This window comes from Strix uralensis, chromosome 11 (genome assembly GCF_047716275.1).
Source record: "Strix uralensis isolate ZFMK-TIS-50842 chromosome 11, bStrUra1, whole genome shotgun sequence".
In the NCBI taxonomy this organism is placed as follows: Eukaryota; Metazoa; Chordata; class Aves; order Strigiformes; family Strigidae; genus Strix; species Strix uralensis.
Window position 1 is genome coordinate 9095519 of NC_133982.1, and position 25268 is coordinate 9120786.

Sequence of the window (25268 nt, forward strand, 5' to 3'; positions counted from 1 at the left end):
GAAGTGGAGAACTAATAAATGGAGGAGATTTCAATATACAAGAGGACATGCAAGTCCTTTTGTAATGACCCAGAACTTTGACGTTCTGGAAAAGCATCCCGTCCTGCAAGGTTTGATTTAAAGGCAAAACAAAGTTATGGACAATAGCAGCAGAATAATGAGGGGGAACAAAGAAAAAGGGAAATAAGAATTTCAAAAGAGATGGAGCTAAAAGAGAAGAGGGCTGATAGTAAAAATGAATTGTGACAAGGTTATTAAGGGCTTTGGTTTATAACTTTGTGGGTTTCTGGAGGTTTTTTGTGGATTTGAGGGGATGTATTTTTCAAGATTAATTGCATGTGTTGTGTAAGATTAATCAAAAAATGTATAGGGATTTGATTTCCATAAAAAGTAGATTTGGCCCTTGATCTTTATTCAGATGTTTTCTCTATCATTCTGCCTTTATGAATGCTGAGTAAAACTAAGATATATTTTCTTTTTAGGCTGAGCTAATTTCTTTCATAAAAGAAATAGTATGTTTTAAAAGTCTGTAATTATGATTAACTCTTGATCAAGGAAAAAAGTCTTGGTTAATAAAAGACTCTTGTTAGAGTATAATTTGCATTAGTCCATTCCATTCTTTTGAGACTGTCTTGGCAGTGAAAGTACTGGACTGACTTGAGTGAGGGCAGCAGACCCTCATGGATGGAAGACAGTGTCATAAAGTATGCATTTGAACTGGATTAAGGGAAGGCTTTGAGAAGGAAGATAGAGTAAGAAGAGATGTTTGTGGAAGCTGGGAGAAAACTGGATTAGGGAACTTTCTGCATGTTTGCCTTAAAGCTTGTGGGGGGGGAAAAGTTGTTTTGAAAGGAATAAAAATGATGGCTAATTTCCTATAGATTAGTGTCATTTTGTTCTCTAATTCTCATCTTCCCCAGTGTGAAATGCAACAATACCTCAGTTAGTTTGGAGCTGAGTCTACGATGACTGGCCAGCTGTTCTCTGCCAAATAGAATGGATAATTTCTGCTTCCTCTTCCTTGGTGGGAAAACTAGTTTACATTTCTCTTCTTTCTACATACCAATTTTATATAATCAAACTTCTGAGGAACAAAAAAACCCCTTAATTTGAGACTTCTAAACACACTTTAAGTTATTTAATATGTTCAATGTGTTGAAAAGTCATTTGAGAAGATTAAGACACTGAAATTGTAAAAAGCTTGTTTCTTTAGGAAGCTAAGTTACAAAGTATAAATGCAAGGTCAAATGAAGAGATTTCATTAGAAAATAAACAAAACAAAAAACCAACTCTAACCCACTTTCTGTAGAAGGATATCACTAGTGTTTATATTTTATTTTAAGACTTCAGGTTTTTTAAAGTAAACACAAACAGTACACTGTAACATGTAATTTGGGTAAACAGCTGTCATGAGAATAATGTTTGTAGTTCTTAACATTTTGAATCATATCTTGAACAAGAGTGCATTTTTATTTTGCGTTAGTAATTACACATTCCTATTTGTGTCATATTATGTGCATGGGGTTTATTTCTTGATTCTGACAGCCTCACCCTGAACCCTACCGTTCAAGTATTGGGTTTCATTGTGTGGAGGCTGCCAACAAAACTTCACCCTCAAAAGGCCAGGAGTTTCTTTGGGGGGGGAAGTTAGGCTTTCCAATTAGTGTTCCAGGGAAATTCTTGCATAGAGTTGAGTTAGAGAACCTTACTCTGTCCAGAGCCTCATGACTTAATCTGCATTAAGGTATTCCTCTTGTTTAATATATGCATATTAGGTTAAAGTCATAGAGCAACAATTTGGAAGTTTGTTGTTTAATCACCTTTCAGATTGACGTCAAAATCCATGGTATGTCAATGGATTCCAGGGGAGCTGTACACAGATAAAAGTTTGCTGTTGAACCTAACTTCTTATGCTTTGCAAATTATTTTCTTAAAAATGTAATACTGATGCTAAGTGTGAAGTTCCTGCTTTGTTTTATCTTCCAGTGAGCATTCACCCGTGTGCTTAGGGATTCTTCCAGTGCTCTAAACATAGCATGTTTTATTTATATACAAATTTTGACGTATCAATATGTCTTCATGGTTGATGATGTTTTCTGTTCGTTTTTGTTTGTTAATTTTCTTAACATGTAACTTTCTGGAAAGTGAAAGTGAAAAGGTTAGGACAAGAGCTTTCTATTTTGAGGGAAATCAAAACACTTTCCTTATGTTCTGGGAAGATACTTTAATAGAAACACCCAAATGGCATGTGAAGTAAATCAAAATAAGTTAAAATATGTTTCCCAAATATTTGTGTTGGAAGGACTCTACACTTTTTACTTCATAGTGAACATTTCTTTTGTTACTTGGAAAATGTATGTTCTAAAAATAAGTGAGAATATTTAGACTTGTGTAAACAGGGAGCATTCAACCCAATATGGGTGTATTGCAGTATTAAATTACTTTACCAGGAAAATTAAGCATCTTCACTTACATGACTTTAGGAATCAATGGCTTTCTTCTTGAAACTTCTTGAATAGATGATGAGACATAATGTAGTGTAATTAACTTTGAAAATATTGTTTTCTTCTCAAGTCCTGTTGCTGATTGAGAAAAGTAAACCCTTGGAAACAGTTTATGATGATAAAAATCAATCTTAGATCATGTTTTGAGCATAAATAGAATTCAGCTCATTCACTCTGTGTCTTTTCTTACAAAAAATCCTACTAACTGCAAACACTACTACAAAGATACAGTGCACTGTTATATTTTAAAATGTCCTTTTTCACTGTCATGGTCACCATATGCTTTATGCTTTTTCAAAGACCTTTACAAATACTAGTCTTAAATAGCTCTGTCTTCAGTATTTGTATCTGAGGTACCTGTTTCTTCTCTATTTCTTGATTTATTTATAATTAGCAATTTTATTTGTTTTAACAGCATTTAAATGTTTCTAAATATTAAAAAGTCCTAAAATTGTATTAAAATTAAAATTTACACTTCAAATACCAAGACAAAAATATATTGATAATTTATCAGTAATACTTTTCAGAACCTGATAAATTCCTCCTTTTATGAAGTTGTTCTTTTTTTCATCCAGGAAGAAGAAAGACGTATGGCATCTGTTGCAGCAAGGAAAGAGGAGGAAAGGAAGCGTGAAAGCCATAAACAGACCTTGCTTAAGGTATTTTCTATGGCTGTTTTAAGCCTACTGTAAACCACTTTACAGCAATAATCTATACCCTAGTAATTTTTGCTGTAGTTCTTACATATCCCAATATGCTTCTATCTCTTTAAACTTTTTTTTACAGCTTAAACAGTGCACTCCACAACTGAAACTCTCTTCAGTCAACTATGCAAGTTATACTTTAGCAAAAAACCCCAGTTGAATACGTGAGTGTGACATATGAAAATGAAGTTTGCCATCCTTTTACATAAATCCAGAGATAAAGTAAATCCAGAGTAAAGTAAAAGATTTTTCAGTGATTTCAAATTCCTTGAACTTGGTCTCCCCCATTTCAGGTGAGTGCTCTAACTGTTGCCATGCAGGGTGTTCTGAAGTAGTTTCTCCTTCCTTCTTTCCTGTTGTAGTTGTTCCTTTTTGTAGAAAGAGTTAAGCAGTCATCAGCGCAGCAGCTAGACTCCAGCTGTTGTCTTTTCAGAAAAATGCTTATCTACCAGATCACTTGGCCTGGTTAATGCTTATATACATGAGATGGAATAGCTCTAACAGGGGAGACTGAGGTGCACTCCAGAATACTCTTATGGGACTGGTGACTAAATGACCTGTGTGGCTAATAGGAGACCAAAGTTCAAGGATCTAAGAGCATCTGCATTCCAGTTGTTGTGTGAATATCACCATTTGTCTCCAAATCATTTTTCTTTGGAGAAAAAAAGGTGCCTAAAACTTTTTGTCATCCAGTAATTTGGCAGTCAAACAAACAAGCAAAAAAATGTTCATGTATCCATATTGTTGTTGCCTAGGTAAGATCATATTCCATGAAGGGGATTAGACTGAAAGTAGTTTCAGGAGGCTGTAAGAAGTGTAGCAAATATATATAACTCTGAAAAATAAAAAGACACAAACAGAATTTAACAATATATTAAAGTATTTAAAAAACCCCAAGAACCTAAATATATGAACGGGGAAAAATAAAAATTCCACATCTAGTGCCTAAGAATATATTTTGATTTCCTGTATATTTGTATCCATGTATATTTTCTGTTTAAAAAAAAATCAATATAACAAAGAAGTCTTAGGTACATACTTTTTTTTAAGCAGTGTTGTGGTTTGTTTGTTTCTTTTTTTTCCTGTAAGATACTGATGTATTTAAAGTCTCTTCAGGTTTGAAGTTTTGGTGCCAGTTCTTAGTAACATAAAGAAATGGGAAATTAGTAAATAATATTCATGCATGGTGTTATTTTATGTTATTGAAAAGCTAACTGTGTATCTGGACTGGAAAGAAAATAGGTGTTTATTTGCAGTTTGTGTTCTTAACCACTGTTGTAATGTTTCCTTGTAGTGGAGGGATTGTTTGTCTTGATGGCGTAGATTTCTCATTGCATTTTGCTAGTGGCATCTTCCCTGAGAAGAAAAAAAAATATTTTTAATGTATAATAGCATTATTACTGACATTTCAGCATTAAACTGTAGGTTTTGTAATTTGATCAAGGTTTCTTTCTTATCTTCATATAGTGAAGTGGCATAAGAGGCAAATACCAGTATCGTTTGCGTGATTTGGTGATTTTGTATATCTTTCCTTTGTAAATATGTTCTTGTGTGTTATAATTCTGGTTTCTTTTTTCCTGTTCCACACATTTGAATTGAAAGGAACAAATCTGCTCATAGATACAATGTCCAGTGAAAAAAGTTGCCAACTATAGGATTTTCTTCATAGTTAAATCTGAAGAAAATATTTAGAGAATTATATTCTGCAGTTTTTGTTGTTGTCACTTTCCTCCAAACCTTCTTAAGCTATATGCAGTGTAAATGAAATTATAAGCACTCATTCAGTAGCAAGCAATTGCTCTTTTCCTGTATTCACTGCATCAAAAAAGTTCATTTCAGCATTGTCATCTCTTCTTTTTACTTGTTTACCCTATCAGTGGAGTTTCTTCATCTCTCTTTTTCCACACTATTTTTTTATTGCTTAAAACCCACTCCTCTGGGGAAGTTTGAGATGTACTTTAAAATGTACAGAGAATGAATTCCTTTCCAACAGAGGCTGAACTTAATGTTTACTGGAACAAGAAATAGTATTGCTAGCAGAATCTTCACACTTATAAAATTTGCTTTTTGTAAAATGAATTCTTGGAAGTTTTCAAAGCTCTGTAGGAATCCAGCAGCCCACAGCTGAGGGCTAACAAAGCAGTAGAGCCGTATGGTGGTTGAAGTTATGAGGAGACCCTCACCCTCAGAATAAACAGAATTTTCTAAATCTGATTGAAAGAAAATGCTGACTATTTCAACTTCCCCTACTTTCTGTGACATCGAGCCCAGTCATCACTGAAGTCTGTTGGGCGCTTAGTGTTCTCTAACCAAATAACATCATAACTCTTTGAGCAAATTGAATGTGAAATAGAGTTTTGAGCTCTTTAAAATGGAAAAACTTTCAGAGTAAAATTTTTGAAGTAGTTTCCATGTACTTTCAGTGTCAATTATAGACAATTATGGACATAATTTTTATCAGTGTTTATAGTCTAGTAGATCTATCTCTGCATTATCAGTCATTGAAATAGATCATGGTGTTTACTCTGATTATAATAGCTGTGCTGTGATGGATTTGCATGTAGGTATTAAGTGTTTTACTGTGAAGCACTTATATGCAGTTGTTCTTTATTCTTAAGGAAATACCTAAGGCTCCGGAAATTAGCAGTCACATATGATAAAATGCTTGCTTTTTTTGTTGATCTACTATTTTCAGTTTTTCAAAGAAATACTCATTTATAGTGCTTTACACTTCACATCCCCAGCACTGAGTAGTGTGAGGAACATTCTTAGTGGACTACAGTCTGCACAGTCTGCAACTCACCCACTGTGAAAGAAATTATGTAAAAACATGATGGTAACAGTCAGATGTTACTTTCATAGATTAAACCCAGGAGCATAGTCAGTATAGGTCAAACTCAGTGTATCAAAAGTGTTCATTTCAAATTGTAAAATTAGATCTACCCTGGTACCCTGCTTTTCTCCATAAGCATGTCAAATAAATTATCTTCTTTTTTCTTCCTATTTGAAAAAAGGGGCTATAATAAAACTTTGTATTTTGTTTTGATTTTTTTTTTCCCCCAGCTGTGGAGTCTGTCTTAGAACAGAAATGTAAATGTTCAATTTCAAAACAAATAAAACCTTTCTAGCCTTCAGGATTTTTGGTACAGCCTTCTAAATCCTAATCAATATTGTGTTGTTTTCTTGTATCTTAATCAGCCTAACAAAATATTCTAAAGGAGACAGGAAATAGTGTAACGATGTTTAAAATTATTATATTAGACAGACTTTTAACACTGTTAAGAAATTGATAAAAGTAAGTAGTTTATGCTCTAAGGAAATAATTGTGAACAGGGATTTACCTTGCCTGAGATCCTTTTAGACCAAATTTGAGATCATTGCAACTTGAAGCTAACAAGTACTTGCTGTTTCAATCCCAGACTTCATTGCATTGAAGTAGAATATGCACAAGTACATCCAAAGAGTATGCATCTTTTATCCTTCCCCTGCTTATGGGTAAAATTAGTGACAAACACAGGCTGCCTATGAACTGCTGTTTATACTACATAGGGTAAATTCAGGTTTGCCTTTCCCCCCTACTACATTCCAGAATATCAGGTTGTTTGTTTGCACTCCAGTTCCAATAGTGATGTTTGAAATATATGAGAGAAATTAAAGGATTATTAGAATATCATGGGGTTTAGTACTTCCTAAGAGCGAGAAGCTTTAAATTAAGGTTGTTACTTTGTATGGACTTGAAAGCTACATTTTTATAGCAAAATCAGTTTAGAGTATGATACTATAAACCAAGAAATCATTGGCTTTGACTAATACTCTGTTTTCGCCATGTTTTGTGGATGTATATTTATTTTATGCTAAGCTCCTCTATAATATTTTTCTCTCAGAAATTCTAAGTCACTGTTGGAGTTTCATTGAGAGTAGTTTAACTACACATCAGTGAAGTGGCTGACTCCCAGAGAATTAGATCTGGTTCAGAAAAACCAAATTAAGTGAAACTAACAATGAATTTGCCCTTTGATTATTATTTATGTTGTGCAGTTTTCATTTGGTGAGAGTCAGTTGCCAGTCCATGAGGTCTTACAAAGCACCTTGTTCTTTAACCTTTTAAAGTACGCTAAACTGGATATATTACATCACATATATCTATATGATACAATGGAATAATAAGCTATATATAGAATCGTAGGTAATTGACATGATTTGCATGACTATACAAGAACAAGTACTTAATAGACTTTTGAAATACTGGTTCATTGACAAGACCTGTCTGGAATTTAAAAAACTATTACAAAATATTTGAACTTAGATCTGTTGTAGTCCTTGTGTCTATCACAAAGATAATTTCATTTTCTGTTTTTATAAACTTGACTTTTTCCATTTTTTGGAAGACAACTTTTTTTTTCCCCCACACAGAGTATGTTGCAATTACTGCTAAGACTTAGAGCAGTTGCCCAACTGTCTTAGCTTCAGCGCAAGGGTCACTCCAGCGGCATGGAGGAAAGTACAAGCAGTCTGCCCTGTTTTGTGGGAGGAGTGTTACAAGCAGCTCCAGACTGTTAAAACAAGACTTCTGTTGTTATCCAAACTAAATAGTTTAACTTTGGGGATTTATGATGTTACTTTTCTTGTTTCTGTTATTGCAAATTTTGTGAAATCGTTGTTTGCTGGCAGTTATGCAGAATGGCACTAGAATGATGTATTGATTTTAATGCATAACACCAACCAGTACTATCGTTTCTTCAATTTAAAACGTATAAAACGTTTGATTAAGCAGCATATTTCCTTCAGAACAAACAAGTGTGTTGATACCGCACTGTTATAAACTTATTATGATTTTTGTATCGTTTCAGGAAAAGAAACGGTTAACTATTTGTAATATTGCTCGTCAGTGGGAGATACAGCAGAATCGAATAGCTCTTGTGGCTTCTTTAAACCAAGATAAAGATAACGAGCCCTGTCAGATCAATGGCAGTGCTGCATATGTATTTCCTGAAGAAAGCAGGTATTTTATTGTGAAATACTTCTTCTTGTTCATGTCTTATATTCCAGGTTACTACTCACTTGAGATCTCACTATTTTATTATCAAAAGTAATATTTCCAAATCAATCCTGAAAAGGTGTTTTACTTTGTGATTAAACCTGTTGGCCATTAGTAATAAGGAATATATATTAAATAAGTAATATAACAGCAATTCATTGACTAAAGAAGTGCAAGGTAAATTATTATGTGATTTTGCTAAATAAGGGAGGACTTCATATTTGCAAGAAATCTTAAATATGAATTCTTGAGACTTCTCAAGGGTGTTAATTTCCTTGACAGCTTAGATCATTGCCTTTATTTGAAATGAACAAAATGAGGACATACCAGCATTACAAACACTTGTAACCCCTGTGTGTCAAGAGGTTTTGTAAACTGAGTGTTGAATTCATGTTCTTAGTTTAAACAGCAGCATCTCTTATGGACCATTTTCATACCCATGCTATTTTAACAATAGCAGTTCTTTGACTTAGAAAAACTACCTTAGGAATAAAACTATTGTTGGTTTAAAATATGGTTATATTATTTTTGTGATACACTTTGTGGCTTGCTTATTTGCATCTAAAAGATGGCCATCTGGCGTTCTATATAATTTAAAAACCAAATACAGAATCTAATGAACACTGTGTCCCTTGGATTGACTTAAACCAAACTAGCACACTTTCAACCTGTCTAGCTCAGGCAAAAACCTGAAAAAATAGTCTGCACAAATTCAGTAGCAAGTACATGTTTCTGTTGTGCCTGATCAACACTGGAAATGTCAGGTATGGCCAGGAAGTCTTTGCCTCTCACAAACAGAACCCATCTGAGTTTCAGTCTCGTATTGCCTAGACCTGGTTTTTATCTCCAGTTGAGTGCTCCATCTTTTGAAACATTTTTTTTCTTAGCATTTTTGTATTGCTATAGTTCTTTCTCTTCTTGTGCTTCCAAAGCTTTCCCCCGAACATATATTTAGCCACTGCTTTCTTGCCTTCTTGGTTTCTTCACAATTTAATTCAGTGTTAGTAATCATCCCTGTGACCAAGTCAATATAATTCTAGTAGCTTGAGTGTTGTCCTGTTAATGAACAGATTCTCATTCCTTGAGAAATCATGCTCTTAAGTAACATATTAAGACTTTTTCCATGGAGCTCTAGGAAAGATCTTGGTGTAATACTATCTCAGCTTATGCTGGATACAGTGACAAAAGTTGGTTTATTCCTTGTAGTTTCCTGACCATGAATGTTAGGATTGTTTTGTCAAATCTACAGTAATAAAATATAAGGCATAAAATCTGTTTCGATGTTCTTGTGAGAGTTTTTGTAGTTTAAGATTTGTAGAATGCTTTAGAGAAATCAAGTAGTTACTTTAATGAAATATCCAATATCAACCGCCCTTGAGATGTTAATAAAATAAACCTTGTGCATTATTTGCATATATTATAATTCTTTTATGCAAATTACAGTGAATTTAGTTTTCTGAATTGGAGATGTAAGTTTGGAATTTTTCTCTTTTCATGCCTGATTAGAGAAATGAAAGTGTGATAGTGATCTTTATCAACAGTTTATATTAGTTTAAACAGATTAATGAAGATGTGGCAATGTGTGTTAGAATTAAGAAGCTGTAGGTAACACTGCCACTTTTTGCCTTGAAGCCTTATTGCTCTCTAACCCACTCTCAAGTTAAAATTGACATTGATCTACTACTATGTTTTATAATAGTGGAGAATTTCAGAAGATATTTTCAAGATGAGTGACTAAGTAACAAAATAGAAGGTGAAATTCAGAATAGATAAGTACTTACAACTTCACATATGAAGTGATGGGCTCTCAACATTTCCAGTCAAGAGTGAAATCTTAGACTTCTGGTTGATTTTGTCAAGAAAACATCAGTCAAATGATCACTAGTAGTCAAAAAAGCAAAATACATTAAAAATACCAATAAGGTAGTAAAGAATAAAATAGTAACAATCATTATGCAACTTTTTAAACCTGTGATTTGTGCTCATCTTGATTTCTCTGTACTTCAGGTCCTGTCAGCTGAGTGTATCATGTTGGAAGTAAGACACAAAGAGATGAGAGTTGAGAATACCTGGGCTTACTGCTTAGTTTTAAAATCGCTCTTGTGAATTGGAAACCTCACATTATTTTAAAGAAATGCTTATTCATGCCTATTCATTAAGGATTACACAAGGATAATAAGCCATAAGACTATTCTCATCTCTAAGCAGAATAATGAATCTGATATCCTGATCAGATAATGTGACATATGGGTTTGAGGAAGGAGTGATACTCTGGTTCAAGAATAAATACCCATTGAGTACTGTGGGCAACATTATCCTGGATTGGTTTTAACAACTGTCTGTTCTCAAAGCAATTACTCATCTCATAACTTTTACATTTCATATAGCAAACAGAATGTGAAGGTGACTTTGCTTGAATAAATACATCATTTGAAGTTGGTTTTAGGTATCTAAAGCAATGTGAAATATGTTAAGTTAGCATTCTGAGTTAAAATTTTTAAGCAGATTATTAAATATGAGTGAATTCTCAATTTATTTATTTAATTAATTACCATCCATACCCCAATTCAAATACACCCAGAGCCTTTCTGCCAAAGAAATAGAACAGCTGCAATGTTACTTGATGGAAAGAGGATTTTCGAGCCCTTAATGTTTTTGAACCAGATTGAGTAGTGCAAATAAATGAATGCTAAGAAATGCAATCCTATTTGACAATTGGGTCTTGGCAAATGAAAGGGCTGTCATTCAGTAGAACGATGTTACTATCTTAAAATCATCTCAATTCATTTCACTGCATTTTTATTTCCTCCACAGGTCTCTCGATACAATATTAAGCAGTGCAGTACAAGGCTTGTCTGTTCTTGAGTCTCATTTAGTGGAAGTGGAAGGAGACACTCTTTGCTTGTATGGCGCTGGAGCGCTGGAGTGCCTGGATCGAAACTGGAGTGTTCAAACAGCTGGAATTATTGTCACAGTTTCCTTTATGTTCATAGAATTTGATGAAATTGTTCAAGTGTTAACAAAGTTGAAGATAAAATTTCCTAATTCTGTGGTAAGAATGCCTTGGATTTCAGCTCTGTGAACAGCTGGGAAATATGTATGCTCTAACAGAACCTTAATTTGGCATAGTTGCCCTTGAGTGCTTTTATATAAATATATATGTTTGTGAATTACGTATTTGCTTGGTGTTATCCTATAACACTAACTTGATACTTCTTAAAAATCAAGACTTTAATTTAGATTCTCACAGAAGATGGTGTTTTCTTTTCAGACTGGTTATTATTTCTCTTAATTACTTTGACCTAGCTGATTATTTCTAAGTTGCAAAAACTATGTATAAATACAGTATTGCTATTCTACAATACTATTATGGATCCATGGTATCAGGAGCCCTTCATTTGTGTTGTGAGTTCAAAGATCAAATAGCTGATTGGTTAAAAAGAGAGATAAAAATCAAAGGGAATAGCTAGCTAAATCAGTACAGCTTTTGGAATTCTTCAGTTCTTGATGAGACAAAACAACATAAATGAGACATCCCTTTAGTACTTCCTTTTTTTTCTTTTTTTCTTGGATCTTTAAATCAGTCATTTTGACACAAATGGTAAAATAGTGATAACATGCATAAAGCAACTTGTTAATCAGATGATATGCCTCTCGAGCTTCCTGCTTCTTTTTAAGGTTTTGAGTATAACAGAACTTAATGGTTTAATTGAGATAGATGAATATGTGGGGAACTTAAGACAAATTTATCTATCTCAGTTATTGTGGGGGATAGCAGAAACTCAACTAAATTTTTATCTTCACCATCAATTTTTCCTCCTTCCCCTTCCCTCAGTAATGGTGCTATGTAGTCAAGTATACCGTCCGCACAGAAGCACTAGCATAGGGCATGGTTCAAAGGAACAGCAGGGTATGACTTTAATGCCAGTCTGCTGTGGCCAAAAAAGCAGAATATTCAAAAACATATATTGTACTCATTTTTATGTGTGGATATTGCAAGTTGCTTTACTTGCAGAATTAAAATAAACATTGCTCAAGTACTATCACTGCTTTTTGTAACATTGAAAATATTAGTGCTGTTACTAAAGGGTTTATAAATTGCTTAAGGGGCTTGTAATGTTGACATTTTTAAATATATGTAATACACCAATTCATTGATACATTGATGTGTTTTGCCACAAAGACCTCAAATGAAGTGAGCTCAGTTGCTTCATCAAACCTAAAGACTGTTTATTTGAGTTTGGAAATCATTTGAGTGACCATAATAGGAATCATTGTGTTCATTCTATATTGTTTCCTTATTTAATTTCTTGTGATTTGACCTTTTTTTTTAAGCACCTGAAGTTTAAGGAGACAAACCTTGTGACGCTGCAGCAATTCAATGCATTAGCCCAGATGCATCGCATTGAGCAGTTGACAATTGATCCTCAGGGAAATCCGGTTGTCAACTTTACTTTGTGGAAATACTATGTTCTGTTTAGACTGAACCATTTCAATCTACAGAAGATAAATGGAGTAAAGGTAGGACAGTGTTGCTTCCTTCTTACTAGCATTATTTTCAAAAAAGCAGAAGAATTGCTAATAAAATGAGCAGAACCCTGTCAGTGTCCTTTCAGTATTGGGGGTGGGGGGGGGGGGGAGAAATTTTAAGTAAGCTTCACCATGTAATTTCTTGTGCATTTGTTAAGTTCAACTACACTGTGTTACAATTAGCAAAGTTGGTAAGATTCTTAGTTGCCATAAAAATGCTTTATTGTCTCAAATGTTTGCAACTGCAGAGGACAGTCCAAATCTATACCTGCATGGTTGGGATTTACCTGAAGGGAAGACATTTTATTATTATTTCTGCATGTGTTTCTAAAAAAATAAAAACATTTTAAAAAATTAACTGCATGCTTTTACTTGATTTTTAAGAAGTGCTTCTTTATTATGTTCAAAATGATCACAGTGCTGACATTGAATACTTGTGCAAAAATGTGTTTTACGGACTACTTAGTAGTTTACAGTACACGATTATTTATATTTTCCAGTGTTGCAAAACATAGCTCAAGTCATATTTTCTTCTTAAACCTATCACAGGAAAAAGTCTGTCAAATAGATTTTTTTTTTTTTTTGCTTGCTATGTACAGGATCATTAGTGTCTGGTTTTTGTTGGCTGTGTGTTTTATGTTTAAATACGTAGAAAGTTAAGACTAATATTGCTATTCTTTGTACTTTGTATTCCCCTTTACATCAATTGAAAGTAAATTTATTCAAGCACATAAAATGATTATTTTATACTTGGGCTTTGATCATAAAGGGAGTGAGAATAGTTACGATGCAACGCAATGTTTGAACGTGCATTCAATTTTAAATGCTAAGTAAGTTTAAGTGCTGTTATGGAAGTTAATTAGAGCAAAAATAATATGTAGTTTTAGTGTTTAGGTCTGATATTTTAATTTGGTCATTATCATCATCATATGTTTTGCATTAAAGATTTTACTTGTTATCTGATACAGCCATAGCATGAATGTTGTGATTTACTTGCTTTAGTTCTGTAAAACATGCATCAGTTACACAGAAGAGCAGGAGTGGGTTAAAGAGCCTACCTGAATTAACTGTCAGAGAAAGGATGAGAAAAGGTGAAGAATGAAGGCAAATATGACTCACTCCAACAGCACAGTATCTTGAAAAGAAAAAAAAAAAAAGTGATAGTAATCCCATAAGAACTTTAAAATAACCTTGAATTTAGTACTTTACAAAAAATGCCCATCAAAATTGATTTAGGGAAAAAAAAAAAAAAGGTTGAGTGTGGGTTTAAAGTTTATTTCTTTTTTATTGCATTGTATTTTCAACATCAACACTAGTGATTCAGATTAAGAGAAAATAGAAGATAAATTGTACCTGTTTGGTCTTCATGGAGAAAGAAAGGGAAAAAAGAAAATAACTATTTAAGTAGACTTTTTGTTATTATCTCAAAGTCAGACATTCACTCTTTGCATTTAATAGTGCTTGGGGATGAATTTAGTAAATGGATTTACATGTAGCACGGCATGCTTTTTATGTAGGACGTATATCAAACTTTAAATATGTGTGACTGAAGAACATTTTTGTTCTCAACAAACATTTTCAGCCAGACCACACTATATGAAGATGTGCACACAGAAATTTTTTCCTAGTATCATTAATCATTTGAAAAGTCTCATAGATGAGCAGAAGAAGATGAACTCTGATTGCTGTTTTTCATTAGTCTACAGCAGAAGTCATGGTATCCAGCTTTGCATATGTATATTACCTTTTATTTTAAAAGCAATAATAGAGAACCCTGTTGCAATGTAAAGAGTACAAACCCCTGAAGTGTGCTCTCAGACCTTAGATCAGTCCCAAATAGCCATTTCAGATGACAGAAAGGAAAATGTGCATATTCTGCTAATCTGATTATCATTTGTGTGCAATGCTTGTGAAGACTATTGTGTTGCCTGTTCTGAGGTACATATAGTTGAGGAGTAAAACTATATTACTAACTGAATTAACTAAATAAATTGCATAACTCTAGCACTTTTAAACTTTTTTTTAAACTTTAAAAAAGTTTAAGGAGGCTTTTCTTTTTTCCATTCCAGGCTGTGTTCCAGGCTAGAAGCTAAGTGTTAGTCTCCCCCTAACATGTTTACTAACTGTGAAAAAGCAAATTCTTCTCACTGAGATATGCTATTTGAAGTTTTTCCCAGGGATAGTAATCTCTGATTAATTGATTAAAGAGTTGTCAAGGTTTGAAGTGACTAAACTCTACAAAATGCTTTACACCAAGTGGTATGACATACAATATAACAGATGCATCACATTTACTGAATTGGTGCCTGTTTTCTATACTTGGCAAGAAGCAGGCATAATAGACTTACATTTATGTGATATTACCATTATAATCTTTTTGTGATTAATGGAGCAAACAATGTGCTGGAGTAGGATAGAGAACATGAGTTGCTGTGAACTAGAAAGTGTATTCAGCAGTGCTGTCTCTGTTGAGCTGGTCCTTATGCTTCTTTTAACACAAATAAATAAATTAAAATCACTTACTTCTGCAGCAGACATTTCTGCTTGCGATGGTCTTTGTTTCCCTAGCTGCCTTCTGCACTCTTTGTTTTAGACCTTGCTTCTGTTAACAGACTGTTTAGCAAGGTCATCTACTCTTAGGCTGCTAAGTAAGACTTACTTAATTTTAAGCGAAAATGAGCAAATCTAAACACTGTGAAAATTGAATTGACTTTACATCTCTGATTTCCTGACCTATGTTTTCTCTGGTGAATTTCTCCCTGCATTATGCTGTTGCCGTATACATTAGGCAAGGCTAGATTGTATAGTCTATAAACATTAAACAAGAATATAATAAAATTACGTTAATTTGGATCAAAATTCCATTTTACTCACAGACTTGAATAATACAGACCACAAAAATTGTCTGGAAGTACTTAGTAAATATTGTGCATATTGAAGTTTATTTACTAATGGGTTGCTTTCCAAAAGTATGTTCTAAGATGAACGGAAATTAAATTTGATCCAGAAGTTAAGAAGTCACTGAGTGAGTTTCATTGTCCTGTGTTATCCAGGTCAGATTTAGATGATCATAAAGATTTCTTCTGCACTCACTGGAAAGCCAGGAGTCTAGAAACTGTGCCAACAAACTTTTGGCAGTTGAAGTCAGTTCATACTCTGGCCATCAGGGCAGGAGAAACACAGGCCATGGTCTCCAGAGGTTACAAGCCAAGACAAACGAAAAACAATAACAACAACCACCAAAAAATAAACCCCTTCCACCTTCTTTATACAAAACTGAAATGTGTAAAATTAATCCTGAAAATTTTCCAACCATTGGAAATTAGTTTAAAGACACATCTGTAACTTAATATTGAGACAACAGTATGGATGATATTTAGAGAAGTTTAATGGAGGAACACTTATTTTTTGAGATTGCAAAATACTCTTTTTTTTCTTTCTTTTTCTTTTTTTTTCCCTCTAAAGCCTCTCTTTCTATAAAGCCTTCTCTATGATGCTGCCAAAATAAGAGAGACCATAACTTATCTTTTCACATGTGGGTGCCCAGAATCTTTTCATTTCTCCAGCATAACTTGATCGGAAATTTTCCAGTAGACCTTCTGTAAGTGCATGCAGTGTGGAGAAGAATTAATGTGTCTGGCCTTCAGATACTCAGTGTAAGAAATCATTATTAAATTCCTCATTTCATGAAGACTGTCATGCAGCACAGGGTAGCATGTGTATACATTAAAGTTTTCAGAATTACAGGAAATAAAACAAGCACCAGTACCTCATTTGGTTTCTTTTAAAGTATATTTAAAGTGCCAGTAAAAGCAAATCTACGTCTTGAAGATATGCCTGGAACAGATCTGTATCCAGTGTTCTGTATAACAAATTTCAGTTAATTCTCAATGTACATATGTAATGAAATATGAATGTGCCAATTTTGAAACTTAACATTTTTTTCTTTTTCCTTCCTCTTCTCCCCTTTCCCTTACAGGTTACTGAAAATGATATTGTAATGGCGGAAAGGCTCTTTGGCATTCTGGCATATGTAGCATCTTCTGAGCTGCCACATTATCGCATGCTTTCATTATTTGGAGAATCTAGGTAACATGCAATGAATGGAACTGGAATTTGTCCAGAACGTATTGTTTAATTCTTTTGCACACTATTGTGTTAAATTCCTTCTAGGTAAAAAGATAAAAGTTTCACAAATAACATCTTCCAGAAGGTAGGTTCTCTGCTTATTGCAGAACTATTAGCATCTGCTGATTTATGTAGCCAGAGGTTTTTACAGAAGCTGTATGAAGTCTGATGAGTAAGATTAAAAGCCACATGCACACAAATGTACTGCTTGTTTAATTCTGCAATTGCACTGATATTGGTGAAGATTTATGGAGTTTCACAATAAAGACTTTTTTTAGTGGGTATTTTATAGTGGGTGACTACAACAGTTTAACAGATTAAAGAGTTGGTGCTGTAAGAAAAAAGGGCCTTTAAAAAAAGTATTTTTAGTCTTCTGTAGATATGTACTTAATAAAAGTTGAAGCTGCAAGACTTTCTAGTTAGGAGATATGTTGTGATATATGTCAAGAAGTCAATCGTATAGAAGCAAATTAATGGAGGAATATCTAGAGTCATATGTATTTTGAGTAACTTGAGGATGCAATAAACTTGAAAGCTCATAAAGTACATGTTCAAAGGGAGAAAAGAAAAAAACTCACAATCACTAGAAACATCTGCACTTTAAAAAAAAATAGTTTCTAGTAATTAAAACTGTAAATCTCTTTATTATCTTTTCAAAGGAGGAAGCAATTCCATTATCTGCTGGAGGGAAAGGGAAAGAAATCTGGGATTGGGAGTGAGGAAAGTAGTGATAACAGAAGAAACGGAGGGGAAAGTACAACTCGAGCAACGCTGAGTTACACAACAAAGGACTTTCATATGGAAAAGCTTGAGGTAAGTATATCGTTATGAAATACTTCCATCCTCTATTATATAACCTTAGACAAATTCCATGAGTAGCAGTCTATATATCATGTTTTATTTGTGCTATTGAGAATGGTGGTTTTAAAATATCACTGCTTACCATATTTACATGTATGATCAAACATTTCACTGATAATGGTCAGTTTCTGTCTTTAGTGAAGTGGTTCCTAAACAGTGCCATGGTCTCAGAAATACATCCTCACCTACAAGCCTTATGTTCATAACAAAATGTACCTGCATTAATAAAATATAAGAACTAAGCACAGTTTTTTACAAAGAAGAACATATATTGCATGAGTTAGCATTTTCTAATGGAATTAGAAAGTCAGAAAGTATATCCCAAAATTATTTGGTGAAGAACACCTTCAGACAAGATTTGAGATAATGCAGGCCATAGTAATAAAGAACTGTTTCCTAGCTTTTAAATGAGCTACAGGAAAATAAATACATATGAAATTAATTAGGTTTAATTATTAATAAAATTGCAAGCTGGCTTGTTTCAGACAAGTGCATCAGTCACGGTTGTTTTAGTTTACATTTCTGATCTGCTAACTCTTTTACTTGGGCAGAGGGAAATTGTTCCCAGGGAGAACATTCTTCTTTCAGCCACCATCTCCTTTCTGAGCAATCTTCATGAGTTCTGGCTGTATGCACCCTGCTTCCCACATTTGTCTCATTATTTGCTTTTTGATTATGTGGAAATATATAAATCCTCTAGTGCAAGGAATTAAATCAAGTTCAGTAAACACTGAATTCAGTTATTGCATTGTGGTTTTGTTATCCCAGATCCATAGCATAAAAAAGAGACAGTTACTGTGTGTGTGAAGAGATTAAATTAAGAAAACATTTTTGTTTCAAAAGCTGTGATAGTAGCTCTTAAAACTCTGAATGGCATAGAGTAAGACAGTGAGTCATTCCTCTTGTCCTTTACCATGGAAGAAGCACTATAATAAAATAAGCTTGGTATTTGTTCAGTCCATTGAATATATGCGTTGTTTTCTCTTCCCAGTGCAGCAATTGGCACCTTGTCCTTTGGTAAACATAGTGTTATGTTTATGTGTTTATATGTTATGGCAGCAGATATTACAAGATGTCACAAGAGAAGAGTAAGATAAAAAGACCAATTCCAGTTCCCCATCAGCAGTAAACTAACATAATAAACGTGATTCAATAAGTTTATTGCAAAAGATGACAGTCTGAGTCCTTGATTAATAATAAGGTTTTTTAGATGAAACAGCTGGAAAGTATTTTCTCTGCTTTATCATTTATTTTAGAAAACTTCTGTTTTGATGGCCTGAAGCATGACCTAACATTTTTAACAATGCCATAAATCAAACTATTTAGATATTTAGCACCAATATAACTTATTGTTCAAAGCCCATTATGGCATTTTATAGAAACTCTGCAGAAATAAGGTTTAATACAGTTTGAGTGACTAAAATGCGGAGCTAGTAGTTGCACAAAGTGCAATTATTTTTTTATTATTATTTTTTAAAGGTTCAGGTTACTTCAGCATCTAATGTTGTACATGTTAGGAACCATGCCTTTGCCAGAGTCCATCAGGGAACCTGTGGAAAGGATGCATACTGGCATATTTTTCTGTGACAGTATGCTTAGTTCTTGTTATGGCAGGTAGATAAACATATACTTTCCAACTGTTGTACTGTAACCATGAAAAACCGTGAAGGGAAGGGAGAGAAGGAAGGAAAGTAGTCTGGTGCTTAACACTTTCTGTAAATATTCACTGCTATGCCGGAAGGCAACAAAAATCATAATGCTGTTAAAAGATACTTACATGACTACTTAAAGTGGATATCAGATAAATTAATTAATGAATATGATATGAATATTATGAATACAATAAAGTTCTGTGGCCACACTCATAAAAGCTTGACGTAGACCCTGAGCCATGCAACTTAAAACCAACAGAAAAAAGTGTGCAATAGCCTCTTTGCCTGCTAATTGCTATGTTCTTTAATTAATCAAATTTTTGTGGCTGTTTTTTGGGTTTGCTCTTGTTTAAACTTTTTTTCCTTTGTCTTATACAATGTGTAATGGTTCTCCCATGCAGGAAATCAAGGAAAGAAAAACATTTTGCCAGACATACGTCGAGAACTTAGTGAAAGAAGCAGCTGACATCAATATGAAAAATGAGTCGTTGCAGAAGCTCTGGCCTCAGATGTTCATTGAGCTTGTCAGAGATGCAGTGATAGAAATACGCAATAAAAATTCCTACATGAAACTTTGCTTACAGCGGATCACTGATCAAAAGCAGTAGAGTCAAGGCTTGTTGGTTTCAGTATTCTACAACGTTTTACAAACTTAAAACAATAGAATATAAAATTACCATCACTATGGCATACTTCACACACACCCCCACAAAGGGATGCCTTTAAATCTTGATAGTTTTGAAATAAAACTTTACTTGCATACTGCTTTAACAATGCTTCTTTGGCTAAAGTGATGAGATAGTATAGAAGTAACTTGTTTACTAAGTTTTTGTTTATTTTTTTTCTGCTACCCTTGCTTCTGTACGGCTACAACATCAATTTTTAAAGAACAAATTTACACTCTGCTTGCCTTATTTTTTATTGAACACTTTTCAGTTGTCACCTTTTCAACTGTTTGCTGCTGTTTAAAAAAATCAGGAATAGTAGCTGATTTTTTTTTTATGAGCAAAAGCTAATAAATTATTTTTACACCCTGAACTTGATGGAGACTTATTATTATTGTTGTTGTTCAATTTGTGAGATTATAGAACTTTTTCACATCAGTGCCATCACAGTGCTCAGTATACGAACATTTAATGAGCCTAATGCTCAACTGGTCAAATTGCCCAAACTTGATTTCAAGTGGTTTTCATTAATTTCATTTGTATTAGTTTGTGTGAATTACTATAGGTAAAATACGAATTTGAGGTATAATCACTTAAGCTTTATTTTTGTTCTGTTAAAATATATTATACTATAATTTCTTTTGTTTCTTGATTACTAAATGATTCATTTTTAAGGTTTGCCAAGGTCAAATGAACTAAAATGCATGCATTACATTTGGTGGAGGATCTGATGACTACTGTTAAATTGTAATTCATTTCTGTGACTGTGTGAACAAATTCATATTTGTTATCAATAAAAATAAATTCTTTTGCCCTTCACAGATACTGTAAAGAATACTGTGTGCAAAGAAAAGACTCAATGCTGCATGAAGAGATGAGACACAACTTTTGCCCCCCAAAATCAACTGTGAACGAGTAGAAAAAACACATTCCATAGTACAATAACTTCCACTGTAAACACCTTGCCAGCTTCAGCCCGGAAATTGAATTTAGGAACTGTTAGCAAGTCCAGCTGATTTCCATGGCTAGTGTTCATAGACAGGTAGAAAGTTGTGCCATTTAAACTTAATTTTATAGTTCCGTTGTATCTTAACTAAAACAGTGCAGAACCTTTGTTCATTCTTTTACTGAATTCAAAGTGATCTTATTTTACTTAAGCTCATTTATAAAAAAGAAATGTTCATAACCAAAGAAAACTTCCTGCAAGGGTTTCTATGGCTCAAAACTTAGTTTATTTTTAAACTACCTGGACAAGACTCTCTGGCAAAGCAGAGATGCCAATACAGTTTTGTAAGTTTCTCTGCTTTGAATATAGTCTTGAATGAGTAGCAGGAATCAGGTGGTAATAGGTATTTTGGAATATATAGTCTACTTGCATTTACGTCAAGCTGATGCATCTCACTTGTCAGAATCCACTGTCAGAGCATGTTACAGGTTAGCAATGGCATGCATACTGTTAAACATAATTTTCAATTTGATTTATGTTATATGGTAGTTGCTTTTCGGTCTCTACAGAATTTAATGGAGGTTAAGTCACTTAAATTCTAAGGAAATGTTAAAAGTCCTGAAGAAACTGCTCCAGTGGTTGATAGAATTTAATAGAAACAATCACCTCTACAGGCTTTTTGAACTGCTTCGTGGAATTTATAGTAAGATTAGCGTATTTGATAGGATTCTTTTTTTTCTTTCCATTGGAAAATTGCACTCTTAAGTTTTATGGTGCATTTTATTAAGGGAACAAATTAAGACCCCCACAAAATGTAAGAAAGGGAGAGTTTACGTTATAGAAATAGTATAGAAATGATCATGCAAAAGTTCTTTGTATCCATCAGTTCCTTTACATCATTTCTGAGCAGAGGGGGTGGGTGGAGCAATTCCAGCTTCTGCATGGGGACAGAAACTTCAGCAGCTGTGTGGAAGTGCAGAACTCTCCTGATGATGTAGCTGGAGCAGATGGGCCCCTTTTGAATCAGATTCAGCAGTAGTAAAAGACTGGAAACAAATGTTTTAAGAAGGGTGAATTGGTCTAGAGGAACAGGAAGTTGTCCATGGGAAAATCCATAGAAAAGCCAGACTTTCTGATACTGAGGCTTTAGAAGCATAATCCTGATTGGAGGCTTTAAGGTAGGGTCTTGAAAAAAACTAAGTGAAATGAATTAGAGGGTATTGACTGTGAGTTGTTGAAACATCACCTTAAAATGCTCTCTATTCCCAGTGGTCTGTGAATGCTGCCAGTTTGGACTTTTTTCACTAATAGCAGCTGTTTCCTAACAGGATTGCTAAATGGCTGAAGCAGGGTAGCTAGGCAGCTATTGTAAGTGAAGAAAAGGTTAATGTTGAGCAGCATACATTTTCTTCACATAGAACCAGTAGGAACAGAAAACCTTACATTTTTACTAATTCTTTTTAGGAAACAAGTGAATGATGGACTAAAGAGATGTTAGACTTAAGAGTACATAGAATTTTAAGCAGCCAGGTGATCTTAAAATTGTTAGCATGCTATATGCTGTCTATGTGTTTATCAAAATTATTTGTCAATTCATACGGACTTGTGGGCTACATTACTGTAGTTGCTTACTAAGGGGTTTCTGAGTACCTAAAAATTTGAAGGTGGTATAAGCAGCAAATTCTTAGATGTTCTGAAACTTAAGTACCACATATGTAAACTTTGTATGGTATAAATTGAGGAGTTAAAATAGCCATTGATTTTGAAGCTGGGACCTTTTAAGAGAACCTTTCAGGCTGAAAGCAGTTATTTTTTCTGCTTCAAAAGCCTTTAAATTCTGCATAAAACTGAATTTTGATATTGTTAATATTTCATTGATATCCCATCCAAAATGGATTGTTGTAATCCCCTCATGTAGCCTGACTTTCTGTACAGGACAGGAGCTATTATTGTAAAAATGCCATATGTTAACTAGAAATCATCTTAAGGGTTAAAAAGATACTGGTTTAACTTTTAAGTCTTTTGAAAACTTTTTTTCCATTGTTTTTTGGATTCTTAATACAGTTTCCTTATTTTCTGAGACAGATTTCCTCAATGTCCAGACAAGGGCAGATAATGATGTATCTTATTTTATTTCAGTGTCAGTTTATCATGCATGAAGGCCCCATTATGTCATGCAGAGTCGCTGTTTATTACGCAACCGAAAATTGATCTTCAGTAAGGAGACTGATTAAGAGCTGCATCTCGTACACTCCTTTTGATATAGGATCTGAAAAAGTAATAGAGCTGCAAATATGCCGCCACAGTGGAACAAAGGGAGAAATGATTCACTTGATGCAAACCAAAAGCTGATCCTGTCAGTTTTGAGGAAAAAAAGGTACTGGGAAGAGGTTTTAACTGAGTATTGTAAAGTAAGTACTGCCTGGGACCAAGTGTTAGATGTCAGTCTGGAAACAGCTGAAAACTCTGTTTTCTGGTCTGTGTAGATTGGTGATATAAAAGTGAAATAACTTGTTCACTGCTACAGATAGTCATACTTTTATTATGTAAACTATTTATAATAATAGTGATAATAATAACAATAATAATAATAATAAAGGTTAACCTATTAAAACACTGGTCATCTGCAGATTAAGTTAAGCTATTGCACAAACAGTAGTGAGTCCACAATCTACATATACATTCTGCAAATTCAGGGCAAGTGACTACTTTTTGTTCTGTCAGAGCTGTAGGCTGTAAAAGTGACAAACACTGATGCTTTCAGTTGCTACTTTTTATCATAGTGACACATCAGGATGAACTGCTTTTTTGTTAGCTAGTTTATTTAAAGCAGAGGCAAATACATGCTATTTCATAGTATTAAGCAACATTCACAAAAATGTGATTTAGATTGGGAGGTCAGTGTGCATATTCAAAATCACAATAACAGCTATTTGTTTTGATAGGGAAAACAGACGACTATGTTTCTGTTCCCACATCACACAAACTCTGCTACATCCAGTTTCAGTGAAATTATGTTTCTCTTCAGTTTAAGTTGGAAGCATCAGTCTTTTGGGGATTTGTAAGACTTGCTTTGTTACACAGGTGTAGGACAAGGAGAGGGAAAAGAGGATACTAGCTGTCACTTTGCTCTATGGTGTGATAAAGTTGCTTTTATTCAAAAGTTAATATAAACTTTGCTTTTTGCATACTAAAAAGTAGAGAATGTAGGCTACACAAACTTTAAACAATCTTACTAATCGGTATCTGCATACACACATCACCTCAGAGCTGGATTTTCTTGAGCATGAGCTAAAAGAAATTGAATCTAAGGGGCTGTTTATACAACCCAAGTATCTAATTTTGTTGGCTAGCTTTGCAAGGCTTCTGCTCTCGGGGGGAGAAAGATAAGCTCATCTGGAGGAACTCTTGTCTCTGTTTACTGTGGTGAAAACAGCATTTCTTTACAAGCTTTGTATTGGACCTCATATGCCATACTTCTGTACAGATGGGGTGGACAGATGCTTCTGCTTATTGTATCAAATGTCAGAAAGCCCTGGCGAAAAATCAAGAAGTCTTAATGGGTGAAAAACTGATTCTTCAAGTTTTGAGTTACTTGGTTTTGGTGAGTTTTTTTTCAGTTATAGATAGATGTATTGCAAGCATAAACATACTTGACTGATAGAAGTACACTGAGTGTAAAAAAAAAAAAAAAAAAAAAAAAAAAAATAGAAAACTGCAGGTTAGAATATTTATACCAAATCCAGCATTAGAAGTATCCAGCATCCCCAAGAAATGTGTTTGTACAAGACAACCCTATATTCCTTACTAACGATGACACTGACTTGAGGAGGCCTTTGTATGTAACTTTTATCCATTTTTTTTGAAAATACAAACTGATGGCTTCATGATTGCTCTGGACTTCGGTTGATTGGTACAGTATAAAATAATATAAGCAAGACAGCAGGATCAGTTTTAACACCAAGACACCATTACGAAATAATGTAATCAAGACACCAAGATTGGGATTTCTTGGTGCTGTAATCTGTTGGTTAACAGGATGACAATGCTTAATCCCACCTTTTGTTGCAATCTTCCTAACTAGGCAGCTACTTCCATATTAAGGAAAATCTTGTGTGTGTTCTTTTTTATGACATAGTACATGACATCTAGTATATTGCTACATCTGTAACCAGGATGCTTTCTAGTTTCAGACAAACTGTTCCTTTCACTTTTGTTTAACTAATTTAGCTAATACCAG

General features: G+C 34.0%; 1 protein-coding gene across 3 annotated transcripts in view; it reads left to right on the top strand.

Moving 5' to 3' along the window:
* The window catches only part of LRRC49 (leucine rich repeat containing 49), a 55408-nt gene extending 34507 nt beyond the window's left edge, over positions 1–20901 (top strand). For all 3 annotated transcript variants that reach the window (XM_074880671.1, XM_074880672.1, XM_074880673.1), the window contains 7 exons: positions 3080–3163; positions 8059–8210; positions 11061–11298; positions 12582–12767; positions 16756–16865; positions 17564–17717; positions 19819–20901. In XM_074880671.1, the coding sequence (XP_074736772.1) occupies positions 3080–3163; positions 8059–8210; positions 11061–11298; positions 12582–12767; positions 16756–16865; positions 17564–17717; positions 19819–20025 (1131 nt within the window). In that variant the 3' untranslated portion in view covers positions 20026–20901. The remainder of the gene's footprint in view (positions 1–3079; positions 3164–8058; positions 8211–11060; positions 11299–12581; positions 12768–16755; positions 16866–17563; positions 17718–19818) is intronic.
* The last annotated feature ends 4367 nt before the right edge of the window (positions 20902–25268 follow it).